Source organism: Scyliorhinus canicula, chromosome 7, assembly GCF_902713615.1.
Source record: "Scyliorhinus canicula chromosome 7, sScyCan1.1, whole genome shotgun sequence".
Lineage (NCBI taxonomy): Eukaryota > Metazoa > Chordata > Chondrichthyes > Carcharhiniformes > Scyliorhinidae > Scyliorhinus > Scyliorhinus canicula.
In genome coordinates, this window is record NC_052152.1 from 211,548,231 (window position 1) to 211,573,444 (window position 25,214).

At 48.7% G+C, this 25,214-nt stretch overlaps 1 protein-coding gene across 2 annotated transcripts in view; it reads right to left on the reverse strand.

Annotated features, from left to right (window-relative positions):
- Positions 1-24,417: 24,417 nt before the first annotated feature.
- Positions 24,418-25,214, reverse strand: part of ahcy (adenosylhomocysteinase) — a 98,940-nt gene continuing 98,143 nt past the window's right edge. For both annotated transcript variants that reach the window (XM_038803855.1, XM_038803854.1), the window contains exon 10: positions 24,418-24,761. In XM_038803855.1, the coding sequence (XP_038659783.1) occupies positions 24,630-24,761 (132 nt within the window). In that variant the 3' untranslated portion in view covers positions 24,418-24,629. The remainder of the gene's footprint in view (positions 24,762-25,214) is intronic.

Below are 25,214 nucleotides of genomic sequence, written 5' to 3' on the forward strand. Positions count from 1 at the left end.
AAATGCCCTTAAAGTTGGCGAGTCTACTACTGTTGCAGGCAGGGCGTTCCACACCCCGACTACTCTCCGAGTAAAGAAACTGCCTCTGACATCTGTCCTATATCTATCACCCCTCAATTTAAAGCTATGTCCCCTCGTGTTGGTCATCACCATCCGAGGAAAGAGACTCTCACTGTCCACCCTATCTAACCCTCTGACTATTTTATATGTCTCTATTAAGTCACCTCTCAGCCTTCTCTCTAACGAAAACAACTTCAAGTCTCTGAGCCTTTCCTCATAAGACCTTCCCTCCATACCAGGCAACATTCTAGTAAATCTCCTCTGAACCTTTTCCAAAGCTTCCACATCCTTCCTATAATGTGGTGACCAGAACTGCACGCAGTACTCCAGGTGCGGCCACACCAGAATTATATACAGCTGCAGCATGACCTTGTGGCTCCGAAACTCAATCCCCCTGCTGATTTAGCGGTTTGGATCAGGAATTGGCTAGCTGAAAGAAGACAGAGGGTGGTGGTTGATGGCAAATGTTCATCCTGGAGTTCAGTTACTAGTGGTGTACCGCAAGGATCTGTTTTGGGGCCAATGCTGTTTGTCATTTTTATAAATGACCTGGAAGAGGGTGTAGAAGGATGGGTTAGTAAATTTGCAGATGACATGAATGTCGGTGGAGTTGTGGATAGTGCTGATGGATGTCATAGGACACAGAGGGACATAGATAAGCTGCAGAGCTGGGCTGAAAGGTGGCAGATGGAGTTTAATGCGGAAAAGTGTGAGGTGGTTCACTTTGGAAGGAGTAACAGGAATGCAGAGTACTGGGCTAATGGCAAGATTCTTGGTAGTGTAGATGAACAGAGAGATCTCGGCATCCAGGTACATAAATCCCTGAAAGTTGCCACCCAGGTTAATAGGGCTGTTAAGAAGGCATATGGTGTGCTAGCCTTTATCAGTAGGGGGATTGAGTTTCGGAGCCACAAGGTCATGCTTCAGCTGTACATAACTCTGGTGCGGCCGCTCCTGGAGTACTGCGTGCAGTTCTGGTCACCACATTATAGGAAGGATGTGGAAGCTTTGGAAAGGGTTCAGAGGCGATTTACTAGGATTTTGCCTGGTATGGAGGGAAGGTCTTACGAGGAAAGGCTCAGGGACTTGAGGTTGTTTTCGTTAGAGAGGAGAAGGCTGAGAGGTGACTTAATAGAGACATATAAGATAGTCAGAGGGTTAGATAGGGTGGACAGTGAGAGTCTCTTTCCTCGGATGGTGATGACCAACACGAGGGGACATAGCTTTAAATTGAGGGGTGGTAGATATAGGACAGATGTCAGAGGCAGTTTCTTTACTCAGAGAGTAGTAGGGGTGTGGAACGCCCTGCCTGCAACAGTAGTAGACTCGCCAACTTTAAGGGCATTTAAGTGGTCACTAGATAGACATATGGATGAAAATGGAATAGTGTAGGTCAGATAGGCTTCAGATGGTTTCACAGGTCGGCGCAACATTGAGGGCCGAAGGGCCCGTACTGCGCTGTAATGTTCTATGTTCTATGTTCTAGGTGTTAGATTTGAAGGTAGGTTAGCACTTTGGTGATAGTGTCCACAATTTGATTACATTTACTTTAGTGATGGAAAGGGATAGGTATATACCGCAAGGCAAGAGTTATAGCTGGGGGAAAGGCAATTATGATGCAATGAGGCAAGACTTAGGATGCATCAGATGGGGAGGGAAACTGCAGGGGATGGGCACAATGGAAATGGAAATGGAAAATGTTCAAGGAGCAGCTACTGCGTGTCCTTGATAAGTATGTACCTGTCAGGCAGGGAGGAAGTGGTTGAGCGAGGGAAACATGGTTTACTAAAGCAGTTGAAACACTTTAGAACAGTACAGCACAGAACAGGCCCTTCGGCCCTCGATGTTGTGCCGAGCAGTGATCACCCCACTCAAACTCACGTATCCACCCTATACCCGTAACCCAACAACTCCCCCTTAACCTTACTTTTTAGACACTACGGGCAATTTAGCATGGCCAATCCACCTAACCTGCACATCTTTGGACTGTGGGAGGAAACCAGAGCACCCGGAGGAAACCCACGCAGACACGGGGGGAGGACGTGCAGACTCCGCACAGACAGTGACCCAGCCGGGAACCGAACCTGGGACCCTGGAGCTGTGAAGCATTGATGCTAACCACTATGCTACCGTGCTGCCTTGTCAAGAGGAAGGAGGAGGCTTATGTAAAGATGAGACGTGAAGAGAATTACACTGTCTCATTACACAGGACCAGATTTAGGACCGTTTGTTCCCTCGTAGGTTCCATTACATACTGTTCCAAGCAGTCTTTTCAAGAAATCTTTATCCAGAGGAGACCAAGTATCCCTGTGTTTGCTAACTTTATTTATAAGTGCTTTTGACCTGTGTTGTGTTTTTCTTAATTGCAGATAGAGCATTGGAGGAAGTTAGGAGATAAACTAAAATGCAGGATATAAAATGTAGTAATCTCAGGATTACACCCAGTTCCATGTGCTAGAGAGAGCAGGAATAGGAGGATAGATCAGATAAATGAGTGGCTGGAGAGATGGTGTAGCCAGGAGGGATTCGGATTCTTGAGGCACTGGGTCCAGTTCTGGGAAGGTGGGATCTGTACAAATTGGATGAGTTGCACCTGGGTAGAGCTGAGTTAAATTACCTAATGGGGCTTTTGCTAATTTTGTTGTGGAGTACGCCATCCTCCAGGTCATTTATAAAATTGACAAACAGCAGTAGCCCTAAAACTGATCCTTGTGGTATACCACTAGTAACTGGACTCCAGTCTGGACATTTCCCATCAACCACCACCCTTTGTCTTCTTCCAGCGAGCCAATTTCTGATCCAAACTGCTAAATCACCCTGAATCCATGCCTCCGTATTTTCTGCAATAGCCTACCATGGGGAACCTTATCAAACGCTTTACTGAAATCACATCAACTGCTTTACCGTCATCCACCTGTTTGGTCACCTTCTCAAAGAACTCAATAAGGTTTGTGAGACATGACCTACCCTTCAGAAAACCATGTTGACTATCTCTAATCAAATTATTCCTTTCCAGATGATTATATATCCTGTCTCTTATAAACCTTTCTAATACTTTGCCCACAACAGAAGTAAGGCTCACGGGTTCATAGTTACTGGGTTGTCTCTACTCCCCTTCTTGAACAAGGGGACAACATTTACTATCCTCCAGTCTTCTGGCACTATTCCTGTAGACAAAGATGACTTAAAGATCAAAGCCAAAGGCTCAGCAATCTCCCCCCTAGCTTGCAGAGAATCCTAGGAGCCTGCTCCACCATTCAATGAGATCATGGCTGATCTTTTGTGGACTCAGCTCCACTTTCCAGCCCGAACACCATAACCCTTAATCCCTTTATTCTTCAAAAAACTATCTATCTTTAGGAGGAGACAGAAGAGCTTTTATGTGACTGCTTGGAGACAGTGGACTGGTCCATATTTAAGAACTCAGCGACTAACTTAAATGAGTATGTCACCACCGTCACAGACTTCATCAGCAAATGTGTGGACGACTGCGTGCCAAAGAAAGCAGTACGTATGTTCCCCAACCGGAAACCATGGCTCAACCGCAAGATTGACTCCCTACTGAAGGACAGATCTGAGGCGTTCAAGGCAGACGACCCTGTCCTATACAAGAAATCCAGGTACGACCTCCGCAAAGCCATCTGAGATGCCAAGAGAGAATATCAAACTAAGCTAGAGTCACAGACAGACTCTCGGCGGTTGTGGCAAGGACTAAGCAACATAACGGGCTACAAAGCGAAGCCGAGCAGTATCTCTGGCAGCAGTGCACCCCTCCCCGATGAACTTAATGCATTCTATGCTCGGTTTGAGCAGGTAACCAACAATCCGCTATCGAGTGCCCCAGCAACCCATAATTCACCCATACCCACCATCACAGTTTCCGAAGTCAGATCGGCCTTCCTGAAAGTGAACCCACGGAAGGCGATGGGCCCAGACGGGATCCCTGGTCGTGCACTCAGAGCCTGCGCGAACCAGCTGGCAGAGGTTTTCACAGACATCTTTAACCTATCCCTACTCCACTCCGAGGTCCCCACCTGCTTCAAGAAGACCACCATCATACCGGTACCAAAGAAGAACCAGGCAACGTGCCTCAATGACTACCGCCCGGTGGCCCTGACGTCAGTTGTAATGAAGTGCTTCGAGAGGCTGATCATGAAGCGCATCACCTCCATACTCCCGGAACGCCTTGACCCACTTCAATTTGCATACCGTCGCAACCGCTCCACATCAGATGCCATTTCCGTGGCCCTACACTCATCCCTAGAGCATCTCAAAAACAAGGACTCCTACATCAGACTCCTATTTATTGGCTACAGCTCCGCCTTCAACACCATAATCCCAGCCAAGCTCATATCAAAGCTCCAAAACCTAGGACTTGGCTCCCCACTCTGCAACTCGATCCTTGACTTTCTGACCAACAGACCACAGTCAGTAAGAATGAACACCAACACCTCCTCCACAATAGTCCTCAATACCGGTGCCCCGCAAGGCTGCATACTTAGCCCCCTACTCTATTCCCTGTACACACACGACTGCATGGCAAAACTTGGTTCCAACTCCATCTACAAGTTTGCTGACGATACGACCATAGTGGGCCGGATCTCGAATAACGACGAGTCCGAATACAGGAGGGAGATAGAGAACCTGGTGGAGTGGTGCAGCGACAACAATCTCTCCCTTAATGCCAGCAAAACTAAAGAGCTGGTCATCGACTTCAGGAAGCAAAGTACTGTACACACCCCTGTCAGCATCAACGGAGCCGAGGTAGAGATGGTGAGCAGTTTCAAATTCCTAGGGGTGCACATCACCAAAAATCTATCCTGGTCCACTCATGTCGACGCTATCATCAAGAAAGCACAACAGCGCCTTTACTTCCTCAGGAAACTAAGGAAATTCGGCATGTCCACATTAACCCTTACCAACTTTTACAGATACACTATAGAGAGCATCCTATCGGGCTGCATCACAGCCTGGTATGGCAACTGTTCGGCCCAGGACCGCAAGGAACTTCAGAGAGTCGTGAATATCGCCGAGTCCATCACACGAACCTGCCTCCCATCCATTGATTCCATCTACACCTCCCGCTGCCGGGGGAAAGCAGGCAGCATAATCAAGGATCCCTCCCACCCGGCTTACTCGCTTTTCCAACTTCTTCCATCGGGCAGGAGATTCAGAAGTCTTGAGAACACGGACGAACAGTGACATGGGTCACTGTCTGTGTGGAGTCTGCACGTCCTCCCCGTGTGTGCGTGGGTTTCCTCCGGGTGCTCCGGTTTCCTCCCACAGTGCAAAGATGTGCGGGTTAGGTGGAGTGGCCATGCTAAATTGCCCGTAGTGTCCTAAAAAAGTAAGGTTAAGGGGGGGTTGCTGGGTTACGGGTATAGGGTGGATACGTGGGTTTGAGTAGGGTGATCATTGCTCGGCACAACATCGAGGGCTGAAGGGCCTGTTCTGTGCTGTACTGTTCTATCTATCTATCTATAAAAACAGCTTCTTCCCCACCGTCACCAGACTCCTAAATGACCCTCTTATGGACTGACCTCATTAACACTACACCCACGTCTGCTTCATCTGATGCCAATGCTTATGTAGTACATTGTATATATTGTGTTGCCCTATTATGTATTCTCATGTATTTTCTTGAATTCTGTTTAATTCCCTTTTCTTCCCATGTACTGAATGATCTGTTGAGCTGCTTGCAGAAAAATACTTTTCACTGTACCTCGGTACACGTGACAATAAACAAATCCAATCCAACCCAATCTTTACCTTAAAAACATTTAATGAAGGAGCCTCAACTGCTTCACTGGGCAAGGAATTCCATAGATTCACAACCCTTTGGGTGAAGAAGTTCCTCCTAAACTCAGTTCTAAATCTACTTCCCCTTATTTTGAGGCTATGCCCCCTAGTTCTGCATTCACCCGCCAGTGGAAACAAACTGCCTGCATCTATCCTATCTAGTCCCTTCATAATTTTATATGTTTCTATAAGATCCCTCCTCATTCTTCTAAATTCCAACGAGTACAGTCACAGTCTACTCAACCTCTCCTCATAATCCAACCCCTTCAGCTCTGGGATTAACCTAGAGAATCTCTTCTGCACACCCTCTAGCGCCAGTACGTCCTTTCTCAGGTAAGGAGACCAAAACTGAACACAATATTCCAAGTGTGGCCTCACTAACACCTTATACAGTTGCAGCATAACCTCCCTAGTCTTAAACTCCATCCCTCTAGCAATGAAGGACTAAATTCCATTTGCTTTCTTAATCACCTGTTGCACCTGTAAACCAACTTTATGCAACTCATGCACTAGCACACCCAGGTTTCTCTGCACAGCGGCATGCTTTAATATTGTATCATTTAAATAATAATCCCTTTTGCTGTTATTCCTACCAAAATGGATAACCTCACATTTGTCAACATTGTATTCCATCTGCCAGACCCGAGCCCATTCACTTAACCTATCCAAATCCCTCTGCAGACTTCCAGTATCCTCTGCGCTTTTCGCTTTACCACTCATCTTAGTGTCATCTGCAAACTTGGACCCATTGCCCTTGGTCCCCACTCCAAATCATCTATGTAAATTGTGAACAATTGTGGGCCCAACACTGATCCCTGAGGGACACCACTAGCTACTGCTTGCCAACCAGAGAAACACCCATTAATCCCCACTCTGCTTTCTATTAATTAACCAATCCTCTATCCATGCTACTACTTTACCCTTATTGCCATGCATCTTTATCTTATGCAGCAACCTTTTGTGTGGCACCTTGTCAAAGGCTTTCTGGAAATCCCGATATACCACATCCATTGGCTCCCCGTTATCTACTGCACTGGTATCTACTTCACAACTCCAGGATCCCAGGTTCGATTACCGGCTGGGTCACTGTCTGTGCGGAGTCTGCACATCCTCCCCGTGTGTGCGTGGGTTTCCTCCGGGTGCTCCGGTTTCCTCCCACAGTCCAAAGATGTGCGGGTTGGGTGGATTGGCCATGAAAAATTGCCCGTAGTGTCCTAAAAAGTAAGGTTAAAGGGGGGCTTGTTGGGTTACGGGTATAGGATGGATACGTGGGTTTGAGTAGGGTGATCATGGCTCGGCACAACATCGAGGGCCGAAGGGCCTGTTCTGTGCTGTACTGTTCTATGTTCTATGTTCTGGTAATGTCCCCAGAAAATTCCACTAAATTAGTTAGGCATGACCTGCCCTTTATGAACCCATGCTGCGTCTGCCCAATGGGACAATTTCCATCCAGATGCCTCGCTATTTCTTCTTTGATGATAGATTCCAGCATCTTCCCTACTACCGAAGTTAAGCTCACTGGCCTATAATTATCCACTTTCTGCCTACCTCCTTTTTTAAACAGTGGTGTCACGTTTGCTAATTTCCAATCCGCCGGGACCACCCTAGAGTCTAGTAAATTTTGGTAAATTATCACTAGTGCATTTGCAATTTCCCTAGCCATCTCTTTTAGCACTCTGGAATGCATTCCATCAGGGCCAGGAGACTTGTCTACCTTTAGCCCCATAAGCTTGCCCATCACTACCTCCTTAGTGATAACAATCATCTCAAGGTCCTCACCTGTCATAGCCTCATTTCTATCAGTCACTGGCATGTTATTTGTGTCTTCCACTGTGAAGACCGACCCAAAAAACCTGTTCAGTTCCTCAGCTATTTCCGCATCTCCCATTATTAAATCTCCCTTCTCATCCTTTATAGGATCAATATTTACGTTAGCCACTCTTTTTTGTTTTATATCTTTGTAGAAACTTTTACTGTCTGTTTTTGTATTCTGAGCAAGTTAACTCTCATAATCTATCTTACTCTTTATAGCTTTTTTGGTAGCTTTCTGTTGCCCCCGAAAGATTTCCCAGTCCTCTAGTCTCCCACCAATCTTTGCCACTTTATATGCTTTTTCCTTCAATTTGATACTCTCCCTTATTTCCTTAGATATCCACGGTCGATTTTCCCTCTTTCTACTGTCCTTCCTTTTTGTTGGTATAAACCTTTGCTGAGCACTGTGAAAAATCGCTTGGAAGGTTTTCCACTGTTCCTCAACTGTTCCACCATAAAGTATTTGCTCCCAGTCTACCTTAGCTAGTTCTTCTCTCATCCCATTGTAGTCTCCTTTGTTTAAGCACAAAACACTAGTGTTTGATTTTACCTTCTCACCTTCCATCTGTATTTTAAATTCCACCATATTGTGATCGCTCCTTCCGAGAGGATCCCTTACTACGAGATCATTAATCAATCCTGTCTCATTACACAGGACCAGATCTAGGACCGCTTGTTCCCTCGTAGGTTCCATTACATACTGTTCTAGGAAACTATCGCGGATACATTCTATAAACTCCTCCTCAAGGCTGCCTTGACCGACCTGGTTAAACCAATCGACATGTAGATTAAAATCGCCCTTGATAACTGCTGTACCATTTCTTCCCTTGCCATCTCTTTTAGCACTCTGGGATGCATTCCATCAGGCCCAGGAGACTTGTCTACCTTCAGCCCCATTAGCTTGCCCATCACTACCTCCTTAGTGATTACAATCATTTCTTTGTTTATTGCCTGCCCCACCATAACGTTACTATTTGGTGGCCGATAGACTACTCCTATCAATGACTTTTTCGCCTTACTATTCCTGATTTCCACCCAAATGGATTCAACCTTGTCCTCCATTGCACCGATGTCATCCCTTACTATTGCCCCGATGTCATCCTTAAATAACAGAGCAACACCACCTCCCTTACCATCCACTCTGTCCTTCCAAAGAGTTTGATACCCTCGGATATTTAACTCCCAGTCATGACCATCAATTAACCATGTTTCAGTGATGGCCACTAAATCATAGTCTTCATTACAGTGTTAATGTGAGCCTACTTGAAACAATAAAGGTTATTTTCAAAATTATTATTGAAACACATAAATGTTTGGAATGAATGACGATCTCACTTTTACAGAATAATTGCCCCCTTTTTAGACACAGAGGGCGTGATCTTCACAAATCTGAACAGGCCTTTTAGATCGTGGGAAGATTCCAAAATCAGGAAGCACGCCAGGTGCTGATCAGTTTCCGATCTAAGCAACCCAGTCCTGTTGCCAAGATCAGGATCCCACCAGCGACGTGGCACCAATCTCCACGCCATTAACAGGCAGGGCCCCTATCTAATTGCCTCCCGTAATCTAACCAGTTCCCCAGCACTCAGTCACGAGGGTGTGTTTACCACACCTTTGTAAAAAGTTGAAGCTAATGAAATGGCTGCTGTGGAGATCGGAGGGTATGAGTGGCCATCTTGGTAAACAGGCAGTCAGCCCGGTGGCACTGCTGCCCAGTGCTCGTGGTGGGGAGGGGGTAATGGGAGCCCCGGGTTGGGGGGGGGCGGCGGTGTTAGGAGGCCCAGCGTCCACGGGTCTGACATGCCAGCCCCCAGATCATGTATACTCATATCAGGGGCGACCTCTGCTTCTGCCTGTCCATCCCACTGAACACCCTCAGGGCAGAGCCCTGTCCGTAGTAATATCGTGCAGGTCACTTTAACCCCCATCGACCCTGTTAGCGTCTGGTCGCACAGCTGAAGAATATATCTGATAGGGAATTGGCAATGTCAGCAATGTGAGTATTTCACAGCTCCCAAGTGGATACCCGTAGGGAGATGTGCCATGTCACCCGTGGCTGTGATTGCCTGGCATCCAAATCAGAATTTGCAGCCTGATCAGTTTGCCTCAACACAGACCAACCTCAGGGGCAGCAGCGAACAACCATACAGCCTGTAGCTGGGCTGTAGCACTGGGGAATCGCCAGCGACCAGAGGGTAGGTGTGTGGATCACGGTGCGGGTGCGTAACCGGGGCCGGGACCCAGTTCTATTCCCAACCGGGGTCCGGGTTTTGGTACCCAAGGGGCCCCCTGCTGTGGCTGGGCTGCGTGTGCAGGGCGAGGTCCCCCAGCTGGCACCCTGCGAGGTGGTGGGAAATGTAAAGGTGGGAGATGCTTGGTAGATGTTTGGGTAACGGTGTGGAAGCCATAGCTGATTGTTGATCTCACAATCTCCATTTCCATACAGATATCACAGTATGGATGATATTGTGTACCCACAGCAGCTGCCCTCACGTTGACGATGGTATTCCAGGCGGTCAGATGCGAGGGAAAGCGGTGGCAGCAGCGTCGGCAGACAGCCAAGGTGGTAGCACATGTACAGGGGCCTGCTCCACATCCTGAGGAGAGTGAGCTTTGCGCACAAACAGTGGGAGAGGCCACATGCGGAGTGAGGCACAGTCAAAATGAGTTTTATACTTGGGAATTTGAAGCAGAGTGGGGACTCGGAACAGAGTGGGAACTCGGTGCAGAGCTGGAATTCGGAGCAGAGCGGGAATTCGGTGCAGAGTGGGACGAGGTGCAGAGTGGAAATTCGGAGCAGGGAGGGAATTCGGTGCAGAGTGGGACGAGGTGCAGAGTGGGAATTCGGAGCAGAGCGTGAATTTGTGGCAGAGCGGGAATTCGGTGTAGAGTGGGAATTCGGTGCAGAGTGGGAATTCGGAGCAGAGCGGGAATTCGGTGTAGAGTGGGGATTTGGTGCAGAGTGGGAATTTGGTGCAGACAGGGGGCGCGATTCTCCGCCCCCCCACGCCGGGTGGGAGAATAGCGGGAGGGCCTCTCGACATTTTTCACGCCCTCCCGCTATTCTTTCCCCCCCCCAACGCCCAACCCACGGCACGAATCGCCGCTCGCCGTTTTTTACGGCGAGCGGCGATTCTCCGAGGATGATGGGCCGAGCGGCCGGCCCTTCATGCACATTTCACCACGGCAGCAAAAACACCTGCTCGGTGCTGTCGTGAAACGGGCGTCAGATGCCCGTTTGGGGCATCTAGAGGCCCGATTGGCACGGGAGCACCACGACTGTGCTCAGGAGGGGACAGGCCCGCAATCAGTGCCCACCGATCGTCGAGCCAGCGTCCAAAACAGACGCACTCTTTCCCCTCCGCCGCCCGGCAAGATCAAACCGCCATGTCTTGCCGGGAGGCTGAGGAGAAAGACGCCAACTGCACATGCGCGGGTTGGCGTTGTCCAACCTGCGCATGCGCGGCCGAAGTCATCGGTCGTGTCAGCCGCCGTGACGCTTGACGTGCGGCCTTGACGACCGACGTCAAGGCCGCGCCGCCGTGACGCACGAGGCCATGCTCCTAGCCCCGCCCAGGGGGGAGAATCGGCCTCGGAAGTGGCCGTGGAGGCTGCCGCGGGTCACAGCCTGTCCCATGGCAGCCTTTACGATTCTCTGCATTTGCGGAGAAGCACGCCCTGGGAATTCGGTGCAGAGGGGAAATTTGGTGCAGAGTGGGAATTCGGTGCAGAGTGGGGATTCGGTGCAGAGTGGGGATTCGGTGCAGAGTGGGGATTCGGAGCAGAGTGGGGATTCGGAGCAGAGTGGGGATTCGGTGCAGAGTGGGGATTCGGTGCAGAGTGGGGATTTGGAGCAGAGTGGGGATTCGGAGCAGAGTGGGGATTCGGAGCAGAGTGGGGATTCGGAGCAGAGTGGGGATTCGGAGCAGAGTGGGGATTCGGAGCAGAGTGGGGATTCGAAGCAGGGTGGGGATTCGGAGCAGGGTGGGGATTCGGAGCAGGGTGGGGATTCGGAGCAGGGTGGGGATTCGGAGCAGGGTGGGGATTCGGAGCAGGGTGGGGATTCGGAGCAGGGTGGGGATTCGGAGCAGAGTGGGGATTCGGAGCAGAGTGGGGATTCGGAGCAGAGTGGGGATTTGGTGCAGAGCGGGAAATTGAAGCAGAGTGGGAATTCGGAGCAGAGCGGGGATTCGGAGCAGAGCGGGGATTCGGAGCAGGGTGGGAATTCGGAGCAGAGTGGGGATTCGGAGCAGAGTGGGGATTCGGAGCAGTGTGGGAATTTGGTGTAGAGTGGGGATTCGGAGCAGAGTGGGAATTCGGTGTAGAGTGGGGATTCGGTGCAGAGCGAGAATTTGGTGCAGAGCGAGAATTTGGTGCAGAGTGAGGATTCAGAGCAGAGCGGGGATTCGGAGCAGAGCGGGGATTCGGTGCAGAGCGGGGATTCGGTGCAGAGCGGGGATTCGGTGCAGAGCGGGGATTCGGAGCAGAGCGGGGATTCGGAGCAGAGGGGGAATTCGGTGCAGAGTGGGGATTCGGAGCAGAGTGGGGATTCGGAGCAGAGTGGGGATTCGGTGCAGAGCGAGAATTTGAAGCAGAGTGGGGATTCGGTGCAGAGCGGGGATTCGGAGCAGAGGGGGAATTCGGTGCAGAGTGGGGATTCGGTGCAGAGCGAGAATTTGGTGCAGAGTGAGGATTCAGAGCTGAGCGGGGATTCGGTGCAGAGCGGGGATTTGGTGCAGAGCGGGAATTCGGTGCAGAGTGGGGATTCGGAGCAGAGGGGGAATTCGGTGCAGAGTGGGGATTCGGAGCAGAGTGGGGATTCGGAGCAGAGTGGGGATTCGGAGCAGAGTGGGGATTCGGTGCAGAGCGGGGATTCGGTGCAGAGCGGGGATTCGGAGCAGAGCGGGAATTCGGTGCAGAGCAGGAATTCGGAGCAGAGCGGGACTTCGGAGCAGAGCGGGACTTCGGAGCAGAGCGGGACTTCGGAGCAGAGCGGGACTTCGGAGCAGAGCGGGACTTCGGAGCAGAGCGGGACTTCGGTGCAGAGCGGGACTTCGGAGCAGAGCGGGACTTCGGAGCAGAGCGGGACTTCGGTGCAGAGCGGTGATTCGGAGCAGAGCGGGGATTCGGAGCAGAGTGGGAATTTGGAGCAGAGTGGGGATTTGGAGCAGAGTGGGAATTCGGTGTAGAGTGGGAATTCGGTATAAAGTGGGGATTAGGTGCAGAGCAGGAATTTGAAGCAGAGTGGGAATTTGGTGCAGAGTGGGAACGCGGAGCAGAGCGGGGACTCGGAGCAGAGCGGGGATTCGGAGCAGAGCGGGGACTCGGAGCAGAGCGGGGATTCGGAGCAGAGTGGGGATTCGGAGCAGAGTGGGGATTCGGAGCAGAGCGGGGATTCGGAGCAGAGCGGGGATTCGGAGCAGAGCGGGGATTCGGAGCAGAGCGGGGATTCGGAGCAGAGCGGGGATTCGGAGCAGAGCGGGGATTCGGTGCAGAGCGGGGATTCGGAGCAGAGTGGGGATTCGGAGCAGAGCGGGGATTCGGAGCAGAGCGGGGATTCGGAGCAGAGTGGGGATTTGGTGCAGAGTGGGAACGCGGTGCAGAGCGGGGACTCGGAGCAGAGCGGGGATTCGGAGCAGAGCGGGGATTCGGTGCAGAGCGGGGATTCGGTGCAGAGCGGGGATTCGGAGCAGAGCAGGGATTCGGAGCGGGGATTCGGAGCAGAGGGGGAATTCGGTGCAGAGTGGGGATTCGGAGCAGAGTGGGGATTCGGAGCAGAGTGGGGATTCGGTGCAGAGTGGGGATTCGGTGCAGAGTGGGGATTCGGTGCAGAGCGGGGATTCGGTGCAGAGCGGGGATTCGGAGCAGAGCGGGGATTCGGAGCAGAGCGGGGATTCGGAGCAGAGCAGGAATTCGGTGCAGAGCGGGAATTCGGTGCAGAGCGGGACTTCGGAGCAGAGCGGGACTTCGGAGCAGAGCGGGACTTCGGTGCAGAGCGGTGATTCGGAGCAGAGCAGGAATTCGGTGCAGAGCGGGAATTCGGTGCAGAGCGGGACTTCGGAGCAGAGCGGGGATTCGGAGCAGAGCGGGAATTCGGTGCAGAGCGGTGATTCGAAGCAGAGTGGGGATTCGGAGCAGAGTGGGAATTTGGAGCAGAGTGGGGATTTGGAGCAGAGTGGGAATTCGGTGTAGAGTGGGAATTCGGTATAAAGTGGGGATTAGGTGCAGAGCAGGAATTTGAAGCAGAGTGGGAATTCGGAGCAGAGTGGGAATTCGGTGTAGAGTGGGAATTCGGTATAAAGTGGGGATTAGGTGCAGAGCAGGAATTTGAAGCAGAGTGGGAATTCGGAGCAGAGTGGGGATTCGGTGCAGAGCGGGGATTCGGAGCAGAGCGGGGATTCGGAGCAGAGCGGGGATTCGGAGCAGAGTGGGGATTCGGAGCAGAGCGGGAATTCGGTGCAGAGCGGGGATTCGGAGCAGAGCGGGAATTCGGAGCAGAGCGGGAATTCGGTGCAGAGCGGGGATTCGGAGCAGAGTGGGGATTCGGAGCAGAGCGGGAATTCGGTGCAGAGCGGGGATTCGGAGCAGAGCGGGAATTCGGAGCAGAGCGGGAATTCGGTGCAGAGCGGGAAGAGGTGCTTTTTGCTTTTAGTCCTTGCTTTGTAACTTTAAAATCTTCAGGGATCTTGTCCTGCTGCAGCTGAGGCTACAAGGGAGAGAGTTGATTGGCAAGTAGTGGGTAAGGTCGGTAAGTCTTTATAACTTTAATCAATTATAGTTTTTAAAATAAAACATTTTATTGAGGTATTTGTGATTTTGTAACAATAACAGAAGAAACAGTGTACATACAAATATAAACATAGCGCAAAGGCCGTCATCCTCCCTCCCAGGTCCCACCTTTCTTACAAATTATCGTAAGCTAACCCCTCCCCCGCTTCTCTGCTGACGGTTAATTTTCTCCAAAGAAGTCGACGAACTGGTCCCACCTCGGGTGAACCCTAACATTGACCCTCTCAAGGCGAACTTGATTTGCTCCAGACAGAGAAAACTAGCCATGTCAGTGAGCCAGGTCTCTGGCCTTGGGGGCTTTGAGTCCCTCCGAGCTAATAGTATCCGTCTCCGGGCTACCAGAGAGGCAAAGGCCAGAACGTCTGCCTCTTTCTCCTCCTGGATTCCCGAATCCTCCAACACTCTGAAAATCGCCACCTCTGGACTCGGTGCCACCCTTGTTTTTAACACCGTGGACCTGACATCCACAAACCCCTGCCAGAATCCCCTAAGCTTCGGGCATGCCCAGAACATATGGACATGGTTCGCTGGTCCTCCCGCACACCTTGCGCACCTGTCTTCTACCCCAAAGAACCTGCTCACCAGCCACTGTCATGTGAGCCTGGTGAATGGCCTTAAACTGTATCAGGCTGAGCCTGGCACATGTTGTGGATGCGTTGACTCTACTCAACGCGTCCACCCAGAGACCATCCTCTATCTCTCCTCCCAACTCCTCTTCTCATTTGTGTTTCAGCTCCTCCATCCACCTTTCCTCTGACTCCATGAGTTCCTTATAAATGTCCAAAATCCTCCCTTCTCCCACCCACACTCTGGAAACTACTCTGTCCTGTATCCCCCTTGGCGGTAGGAGCGGGAAGGTTGAGACCTGTCTGCGTAGGAAGTCTTCTGCACCCTCTCTAAATCCTCCACATCCTTCTGGTAGTGTGGGGGCCAGAATTGAACACTATACTCCAAGTGTGGCATCTAGGCAGGACCAGGACTGATGTCCTAGAGTGGTTGTGGAGAGTTTAAACTAAAATGGCAGAGGGATGGGAGCCTAAGCAAGAAATCAGAGGGTGAGGAAATAAGGAAAATAACAGAAGACAGAAGAGGGAATAAGAAAAGTGATAGGCAGAGAAATCAAGGGCCAGATTCAAACAGTGAAAAATATTGGGAGCGGGACTAGTAATGTTACCAAGACAAGCTTCAAGGCTTTGTGCCTTAATGCACGGAAGTAATCACAATAAAGCGGAGGAACTAATCACGCAAATTGATATAAACGGATATGATATAATCAGGATTACAGAGACATGGCTGCAAGGTGACCAGGGATGGGAACTGAATATCCAGGGGTATCCAGTATTTAGGATGATCAGACAAAAAGGAAAAGGTGGTGGTGTGGCAGTGCTGGTTAAAGAGGCAATTAACTGGGCGGCACGGTGGCACAATGGTTAGCACTGCTGCCTCACGGTGCCGAGGTCCCAGGTTCGATCCTGGCTCTGGGTCACTGTCCGTGTGGAGTTTGCACATTCTCCATGTGTATGCATGAGTTTTGCCCCCACAACCCAAAGATGTGCAGGGTAGGTGGATTGGCCACTCTAAATTGCCCCTTAATTGGAAACTCTAAATTTACAAAAGAAAGAGAAAATTAACACAAGAGTTTTTTAAAATAAATTTAGAGTACCCAATATTTTTTTCCAATTAAGTGTGACCAATCCCCCTATCCTGCACATTTTTGGGTTGTGGGGGCAAACCGGAGGAAACCGGAGTACCCGGAGGAAACCCACGCACACACAGGGAGAATGTGCAAACTCCACACGGACAGTGACCCAGAGCTGGGATCGAACCTGGGACCTCGGTGCAGTGAGGCTGCAGTGCTAACCCACTGCGCCACCGTGCTGTCCTGAAATGAACGCAATAGCGAGGAAGGATATTAGCTCTGACAGTGTGGAATCTATATGGGTCAATATATGAAACACCAAGGGACAAAAAAGTTAGTAGGCGTTGTTATATAGACCCCCCAAACTGCATTGGTGATGGCAGGAATGGCATTAAACAGGAAATTAGAGGCACATATAAAGGAACATTTGTAATTGTATCATAAGACCACAAGACATAGGAGCAGAATTAGGTCACTCGGCCCATCGAGTTTGCTCCGCCATTCAATCATAGAACATAGAACATAGAACAGTACAGCACAGAACAGGCCCTTCGGCCCTCAATGTTGTGCCGAGCCATGATCACCCTACTCAAACCCACGTATCCACCCTATACCCGTAACCCAACAACCCCCCCTTAACCTTACTTTTATTAGGACACTATGGGCAATTTAGCATGGCCAATCCACCTAACCCGCACATCTTTGGACTGTGGGAGGAAACCGGAGCACCCGGAGGAAACCCACGCACACAGGGGGAGGACGTGCAGACTCCACACAGACAGTGACCCAGCCGGGAATCGAACCTGGGACCCTGGAGCTGTGAAGCATTTATGCTAACCACCATGCTACCCTGCTGCCCCTAATATCATGGCTGATATTTTTCTCATCCCCATTCTCCTGTCTTCTCCCCACATTGATCAAAAACCTATCTATTGGTCTTAAAGACTCAGCAATTTGGCCTCCACAGCCTTTTGTGGCAAAGAGTTCCACAGATTCACCACCCTCTGGCTGAAGAAATTCCTCCTCATCTCTGTTTTAAAGGATTGTCCCTTTCATCTGAGATTTTGTCCTCTGCTTCTAGTTTTTCCTGCAAGTGAAACATCCTCTCCATGTCCACTCTATCCAGGCCTCGCAGTATCCAGTAAGTTTCAATAAGATCCCCCCTCATCCTTCTAAACTCCAATCAGTACAGACCCAGAGTCCTCAACCGTTGTTCGTACGACAAACTCTTCATTCCAGGGATCATTCTTGTGAACCTCCTCTGGATCCTTTCCAAGGTCAGCACATCCTTCCTTAGATCCGGGGCCCAAAACTGCTCACAATACTCCAAATGGGGTCTGACCAGAGCCTTATACAGCCTCAGAAGTACATCCCTGGTCTTGTATTCAAGCCCTCGACATGAATGCTAACATTGCACTTGACTTCCTAACTGCCAACTGAACCTGTACATTAACCTTAAGAGAATCGTGAACAAGGACTCCCAAGCCCCTCTGTGCTTCTGATTTCCTAAGCATTTCTCCATTTCGAAAATAGTCTATGCCCATATTCCCCTTTCCAAAGTGCATAACCTCACACTTTTCCACATTGTATTTCATTTGCCACTTCATTGCCCACTCTCCTAGCCTGTCCAAATCCTTCTGCAACCCCCTTCCTTCCTCAATACTACCTGTCCCTCCACAGATCTTTGTATCATCTGCAAACTTAGCAACAGTGCCTTCATTTCCTTTTTCCAGATCATTAACATATATTAGAACATAAAACAGTACAGCACAGAACAGGCCCTTCGGCCCTCAATGTTGTGCCGAGCATTGTCCGAAACCAAGATCAAGCTATCCCACTCCCTGTCATTCTGGTGTGCTCCATGTGCCTACCCAATAACCGCTTAAAAGCTCCTAAAATGTCCGACTCCACTATCTCAGCAGGCAGTCCATTCCACACCCTAACCACTCTCTGGGTAAAGAACCTACCTCAGACATCCCTCCGATATCTCCCACCCTGAATCTTATAGTTATGCCCCCTTGTAACAGCTACATCCACCCGAGGAAATAGTCTCTGAACATCCACTCTATCCCCCTCATCATCTTATAAATCTCTATTAAGTCGCCTCTCATCCTCCTCCGCTCCAAAGAGAAAAGCCCTAGGTCCCTCAACCTTTCCTCATAAGACCCATCCTGCAAACCAGGCAGCATCCTGGTAAATCTCCTTTGCACCCTTTCTAATACTTCCACATCCTTCCTATAATGAGGTGACCAGAACTGCACACAATACTCCAAATGTGGTCTCACCAGGGTCCGTGTCGCGTCTTTTCGTCCGACGTCACTTCGTCCAACGACACTTCGTCCACGTCTTTTGGTCCAACGTCTTTTTGTCCGCCCGTCTTTTGGTCCAACGTCACTTCGTCCAATTATCCAATTACAAATTAACTCCGTATAAAACCATTTAATTGATAAAATGCAAGTACAATACAGCAAGTGAATTTAATTGCTAAAATGCAAGTAATTGATAAAATGCAAGTAAAATGCAAGTTGAAAAATGCAGTTAAAAAGTTAAAAAATCTAAAAATGCAGTTAAAAAATCTAAAAGTTTACTAATTACTTAAAATTCCCGAAATTACTTAAAATTGATGTAAATTGTAAATTCCCGAAATTCCCTAAAAGTTAATAATACCTGCAATGTATGCCCCACATTCTCGAAATGTCTCCATTCTTTGTTTATCTGATGCCTAGTCTTTTTCAGGTTTAAAGCTCTTCGGATATATTGTAGAATATCCCGAAATTACTTAAAATTGATGTAAATTGTAAATTCCCGAAATTCCCTAAAAGTTAGATTTCCAGAACTGTACCCGAGAGAGAATAATGGGGAGAGGACAAGATGATTTGATATTCTACAATTCTGACAGACACAGATATAAGTGGGAGTCTAATTGGATTTAGACAATGAGTGCAGTTCTGAAAGAAGCAGATTTAAACTCGATTTTCGTCGAGTGATTAAAACCTCTGGTTGGCAGTGGGTTCTGACATTACAGGTCTGAAATGATCAAATATTCCATCAGATACAATGGCTCTCATCACGCTGGAGCATACATGGGTGAATATCCTGCAGCTTATCTTAATAATGTCTGGAGATCAAGCAGCACAAATGCAGAACTCAACCTCAAGAGGCGAAATAGGTGGAGAGGATCCTTGAGCAGTAACATTGAAAAACTAAATTAAACTATTTGTAATTGGATAATTGGACGAAGTGACGTTGGACCAAAAGACGGGCGGACAAAAAGACGTTGGACCAAAAGACGTGGACGAAGTGTCGTTGGACGAAATGACGTCGGACGAAAAGACATAGCACCCCAGGGTCATGTATAGTTGCAGCATAACCCCGCGGCTCTTAAACTCAAGCCCCCTGTTAATAAACGCTAACACACTAAGCCTTCTTCACTGCTTTATCCACTTGAGTGGCAACCTTCAGAGATCTGTGGACATGAACCACAAGATCTCTCTGTTCCTCCACATTCCTCAGAACCCTGCCGTTGACCCTGTAATCCGTATTCAGGGTTAAACTCCATCTGCCATTTATCGGCCCAGCTCTGCATCCTATCAATGTCTCTTTGCAGCCTACAACAGCCCTCCACCTCATCCACTACTCCACCAATCTTGGTGTCATCAGCAAATTTACTGACCCACCCTTCAGCCCCCTCCTCCAAGTCATTGATAAAAATCACAAATAGCAGAGGACCCAGCACTGATCCCTGTGGTACACTGCTGGTAAATGGTCTCGTCTGAAAATTTTCCATCCACCACCACCCTCTGTCTTCTATGTGATAGCCAGTTACTTATCCAATTGGCCAAATTTCCCTCTATCCCACACCTCCTTACTTTCTTCATGAGCCGACCATGGGGAAGCTCATCAAACGCCTTACTAAAATCCATGTACACGACATCAACTGCTCTACCTTCATCTACACACTTAGTTACCTCCTCAAAAAATTAAATCAAATTTGAGGGGCAAGACTTACCCGTCATGAATCCGTGTTGACTATACCGGATTAAGCTGCATCTTCCCAAATGGTCCTAAATCCTATCCTTCAGGACCTTTTCCATTAACTTACCAACCACCAAAGTAAGACTAACTGGCCTATAATTACCAGGGTCATTCCTATTCCCTTTCTTGAACAGAGGAACAACATTCGCCATTCTCCAGTCCTCTGGCACTATCCCCGTGTACAGTAAGGACCCAAAGATCAAAGCCAAAGGCTCTGCAGTCTTATCCCTTACCTCCCAAAGAATCCTTGGATATATCCCATCTGGCCCAGGGGACTTGTCGACCCTCAGGTTTTTCAAAATTGCTCATACATCCTTCCTCAGAACATCTAACTCCTCCAGCCTACCCACCTGTATCACACTCATCCTCAAAAACATGGCCCCTCTCCTTGGTGAACACTGAAGAAAAGTATTAATTCAAAGCCTCTCCTATTTCTTCTGACTCCATGCACAAGTTCCCACTACTGTCCTTGACCGGCCCTACCCTCACCCTGGTCATTCTTTTATTTCTCACATAAGAGTAAAAAGCCATGGGGTTTTCCTTGATCAGACCCGCCAAGGACTTCCCATGCCCCCTCCTAGCTCTCCTAAGCCCTTTTTTTTTTAAAAGCTCATTCTTTGCTACCTTGTAACCCTCAAGCGACCCAACTGAACCTTGTTTTCTCATACTTACATACTCTTCCTTTTTGCCAAGACATTCAACCTGTGAACCATGGTTCCCTCACACGGCCATTTCCTTCCTGCCCGACAGGGACAAACCTATCAAGGACACGCAGTATTTGTTCCTTGAACAAGCTCCACATCTCATTTTTGCCTTTCCCTGACAGTTTCTGTTCCCATCTTATGCTCCCTAATTCTTGCCTAATTGCATCATAATTACTCCTCCCCCAATTATAAACCTTGCCCTGCCATATGACCCTATCCTTCTCCATTGCAATAGTGAAAGACACCGAATTGTGGTCACTATCTCCAAAGTGCTCTCCCACAAACAAATCTAACACTTGGCCCGGTTCATTACCCAGTACCAAATCCAATGTGGTCCCCCCTAGTCGGCCTATCCACATATTGTGTCAGGAAACCCTCCTGCACATACTGTACAAAAACTGCCCCATCCAAACTGTTCGACCTATAGAGGTTCCAATCAATATTTGGAAAGTTAAGGTCACCCATGACAACTACCCTGAGACCTCCACACCTATCCATAATCTGTTTTGCAATTTCTTCCTCCACATCTCTATTACTATTTGGGGGCCTATAGAAAACTCCTAACAATGTGACTGCTCCTTTCCTATTTCTAACTTCGGCCCATATTACCTCAGTAGGCAGATCCCCTTCGAATTGCCTTTCTGCAGCCGTTAAACTATCCTTGATTAACAATGCTACTCCTCCACCTCTTTTACCACCTTCCCTACTCTTACTGAAACATCTATACCCCGGAACTTCCAACAACCATTCCTGTTCCTGTTCTAACCAAGTCTCCGTGATGGCCACAATATCGTAGTCCCAAGTACCAATCCACGCTCCAAGTTCACCTACCTTATTCCAGATGCTCCTTGCATTGAAGTAGACAAACTTCAACCCACCTTTCTGTCTGCCGGTACACCTCTGCGACCTTGATACCCTCCTCAGTACCTCACTACTCTCAACACTGGCTTCTGGTCTACAGCTCGTTTTCCCAGCCCCCTGACAAATTAGTTTAAACCCCTCGAAGAGCCGTAGCAAATTTCCCTCCCAGGATATTGGTGCCCCTCTGGTTCAGGTGCAAACCGTCCTGTCTGTACAGGTCCCACCTTCCCCAGAATGTGCTCCAATTATCCACATACCTGAAACCCTCCCTCCTACACCATCCCTGCAGCCACGTGTTTATCTGCACTCTCTCCCTGTTCCTCACCTCACTAGCACGTGGCACCGGCAACAAATGGATGAGGGGGGATCTTATAGAAACATTTAAAATTATGAAGGGAATAGATAGGATAGATGCGGGCAGGTTGTTTCCACTGGCGGGTGACAGCAGAACTAGGGGGCATAGCCTCAAAATAAGGGGAAGTAGATTTAGAACTGAGTTTAGGAGGAACTTCTTCACCCAAAGGGTTGTGAATCTATGGAATTCCTTGCCCAGTGAAGCAGTTGAGGCTCCTTCATTACATGTTTTTAAGGTAAAGATAGATAGTTTTTTGAAGAATAAAGGGATTAAGGGTTATGGTGTTCGGGCCGGAAAGTGGAGCTGAGTCCACAAAAGATCAGCCATGATCTAATTGAATGGCGGAGCAGGCTCGTGGGGCCAGATGGCCTACTCCTGCTCCTATTTCTTATGTTCTTATGTTCAAACCAGAGATGACAACATGGGGTCCTGGCTCTCAGCTTCCTAAATTCCTGTTTTAAATCCCCGTCCCTTCTCTTACCTATGTCGTTGGTACCGATGTGTACCACGGCTTGTGACTATTCCCCTCCCCCTTAAGGATTCTGAAAACACGGTCCGAGACGTCACGGACCCTGGCACCCGGGAGGCAACATACCATCCGTGAGTCTCTTTCGCTACCACAGAACCGTGTAACTATCGAGTCCCCAATAACTATTGCTCTCCTGCTCTCCCTCCTTCCCTTCGGAGCCACAGGGATGGACTCAGTACTGGAGATCCGTTCACCATGGCTTACCCCTGGTAGGTCATCCCCTTCAACAGTATCCAAAACAGTATACTTGTTACTGAGGGGAATGACACAGAGGATCCCTGCACTGACTGCTTCCTCCCAACCCCTCTATCTTGATTCTTTGGCGTAACTACATCCCTGAAGCTTCTATCTATGACCACCTCCGCCTCCCGAATGATACGAAGTTCATCCAGCTCCCTCACGTTTTGAGGAGCTGGAGATGGGTGCACTTCCCACAGGTGAAATCAGCAGGGACACTGACTGCATCCCTCACATCAAATTTATTGGCATATGGTGCGTGGACTGTTGATTTCTGTCCTTGCCCCCCTCTGCCTTTGACATGACCATTATCCCAGTAAGTTCTCAATAATGTTTTCATCTAAGTTCCTTGCATATTTGTTCTTCTATAACATTCCCACTGCACGGTGGTCTAGACTACATCAAGCATTGTAATTGCACCATTTTTGCTCCTTAGCTCAAGCTAAATTGTTTGTCCTTGACCCCTCTGGGACATCCTCTTTTCTCCACCTCTCCAATGCGCTTCTTAATCAATACTGCTAGCTCTCTCCCGTTTCCTCCTTTCCCACCTTTCCAGAACAACTTTGATCCAATTTAACACCCAGTCCTGCCTTTCTTTGAGTCAGGCTGCTTATCGCCACAAATTATATTTCCATTTAGCAATCTTCACCTGTAACTCACCTACCTTATTTACCACACTGAATTCACACATGCACAGTAACCCTGATTTAGACTTTATTACTTTCTCCGTTGCTCCGATTCCTATTCTAGTGCTTTCTCTCCCAGTATTCCGTGTGCCTTGATATCCCTCTCTGATATTATCGCCAGCTTCCAACATCACTGGTATGTTAGTTTAAACTCTCCCAAGAAAAAGATACCAATGTTCTGAAAATCCAAATGCCTATTCTTGGTGTTAGTCTAGAACATTTTCAAGCTATCTGACAACAGAAGGCGTTGCAGATGAACCACATTCTAGCCTCACCCAATGTGCGTGAACAGGGACATTGCTACATGTCTACAGCCAAGCTTATTCTACCTAGAAATGCACCTCCCCCAGCCCTGACTGTGCTACACTCCGTCCTCGTCACTGGGCGGTCAGGTGTGAGTCACAGGAGGGCTGGTTTAGCTCAGTGGGCTGGACTGCTAGTTTGTGATGCAGAACAAGGCCAGCAGCACGGGTTCAATTCCTGCACCAGCTGATAATTCGGAGTTCTCCGTGTACACGAATAGGCACCGGAATGTGGTGACTAGGGGCTTTTCACAGTAACTGAAAAATGAAAATCGCTTATCGTCATGAGTAGGCTTCAATGAAGTTACTGTGAAAATCCCCTAGTCGCCACATTGCGGCACCTGTCCAGGGAGGCTGATACGGGAATCGAACCGTGCTGCTGGCCTGCTTTAAAAGCCGGTGATTTAGCCCAGTGAGCTAAATCAGCCCCTCTTCATTGCAGTGTGAATGTAAGCCTACTTGTGACAATAAAAGGTTAATTTATTTAAGTGACAACAAATGTCTATAAAACCCACACCCACTGAACAACACAGAGGTTTGACATTAAGTAATGAATTTATACACAGCTGTGTCAGAAGAAAATCTCCCAGTTTAAAATCAAGAAAGCTCAAATGTTTCAGCAGGATTTTATTTCAACCTCGATGCAGGTACAAAATGAAGATGCTTTGGTGATTAAATGCTCACAGCTGCTTATAAACAGATCAATAATTTTCCTGGGACTTTGTAACTGTTTGATTCCCAATGAAGATCCATCACAATGCCAACAAGCCCCTCAGAGGAATGTTGCTATACTTTGGTTTTCATGGAAGTAAGCAAAGTGTTCAGTATCTGTAATGCTCTGGTTTAAAGGGCCCATCCGCAGAAATCCCAAGGTAAGACGCCTGGTCTGGTGTTAGTTTGGTTAATTTCACTCCCAGCTTCTCCAAATGTGCAGCAGCCACTGCCTCATCCAGCTGAAAGTCAGAAATGTAGCATGTTAAAACACAGCTGGAGCAATTTTTCATAGACATTTACAGTAAAAATGTTCAAGGCCGAGATAGACAGATTTTTAATTGAAGAGTTATCAATGGTTGTGGGGATAAGGCGGGAAAGTGGATTTGAGGATTTTATTGGACCAGTCATGATCTCATTGAATCGTGGAATAGGCTCAATGGGCCGAATGGACTACTTCTGCACCTGTGTCTTATGGACGGTGTTCCTGGAGGAAACAAAGAAGCATGGGCAACAATTGGAGAGGTCATCAAAAGTTTAGAGCATAGAACATTACAGCGCAGTACGGACCCTTCGGCCCTCGATGTTGTGCCGACCCGTGAAACCATCTGAAGCCTATCTGACCTACACTATTCCATTTTCATCCATATGTCTATCCAGTGACCACTTAAATGCCCTTAAATTTGGCGAGTCTA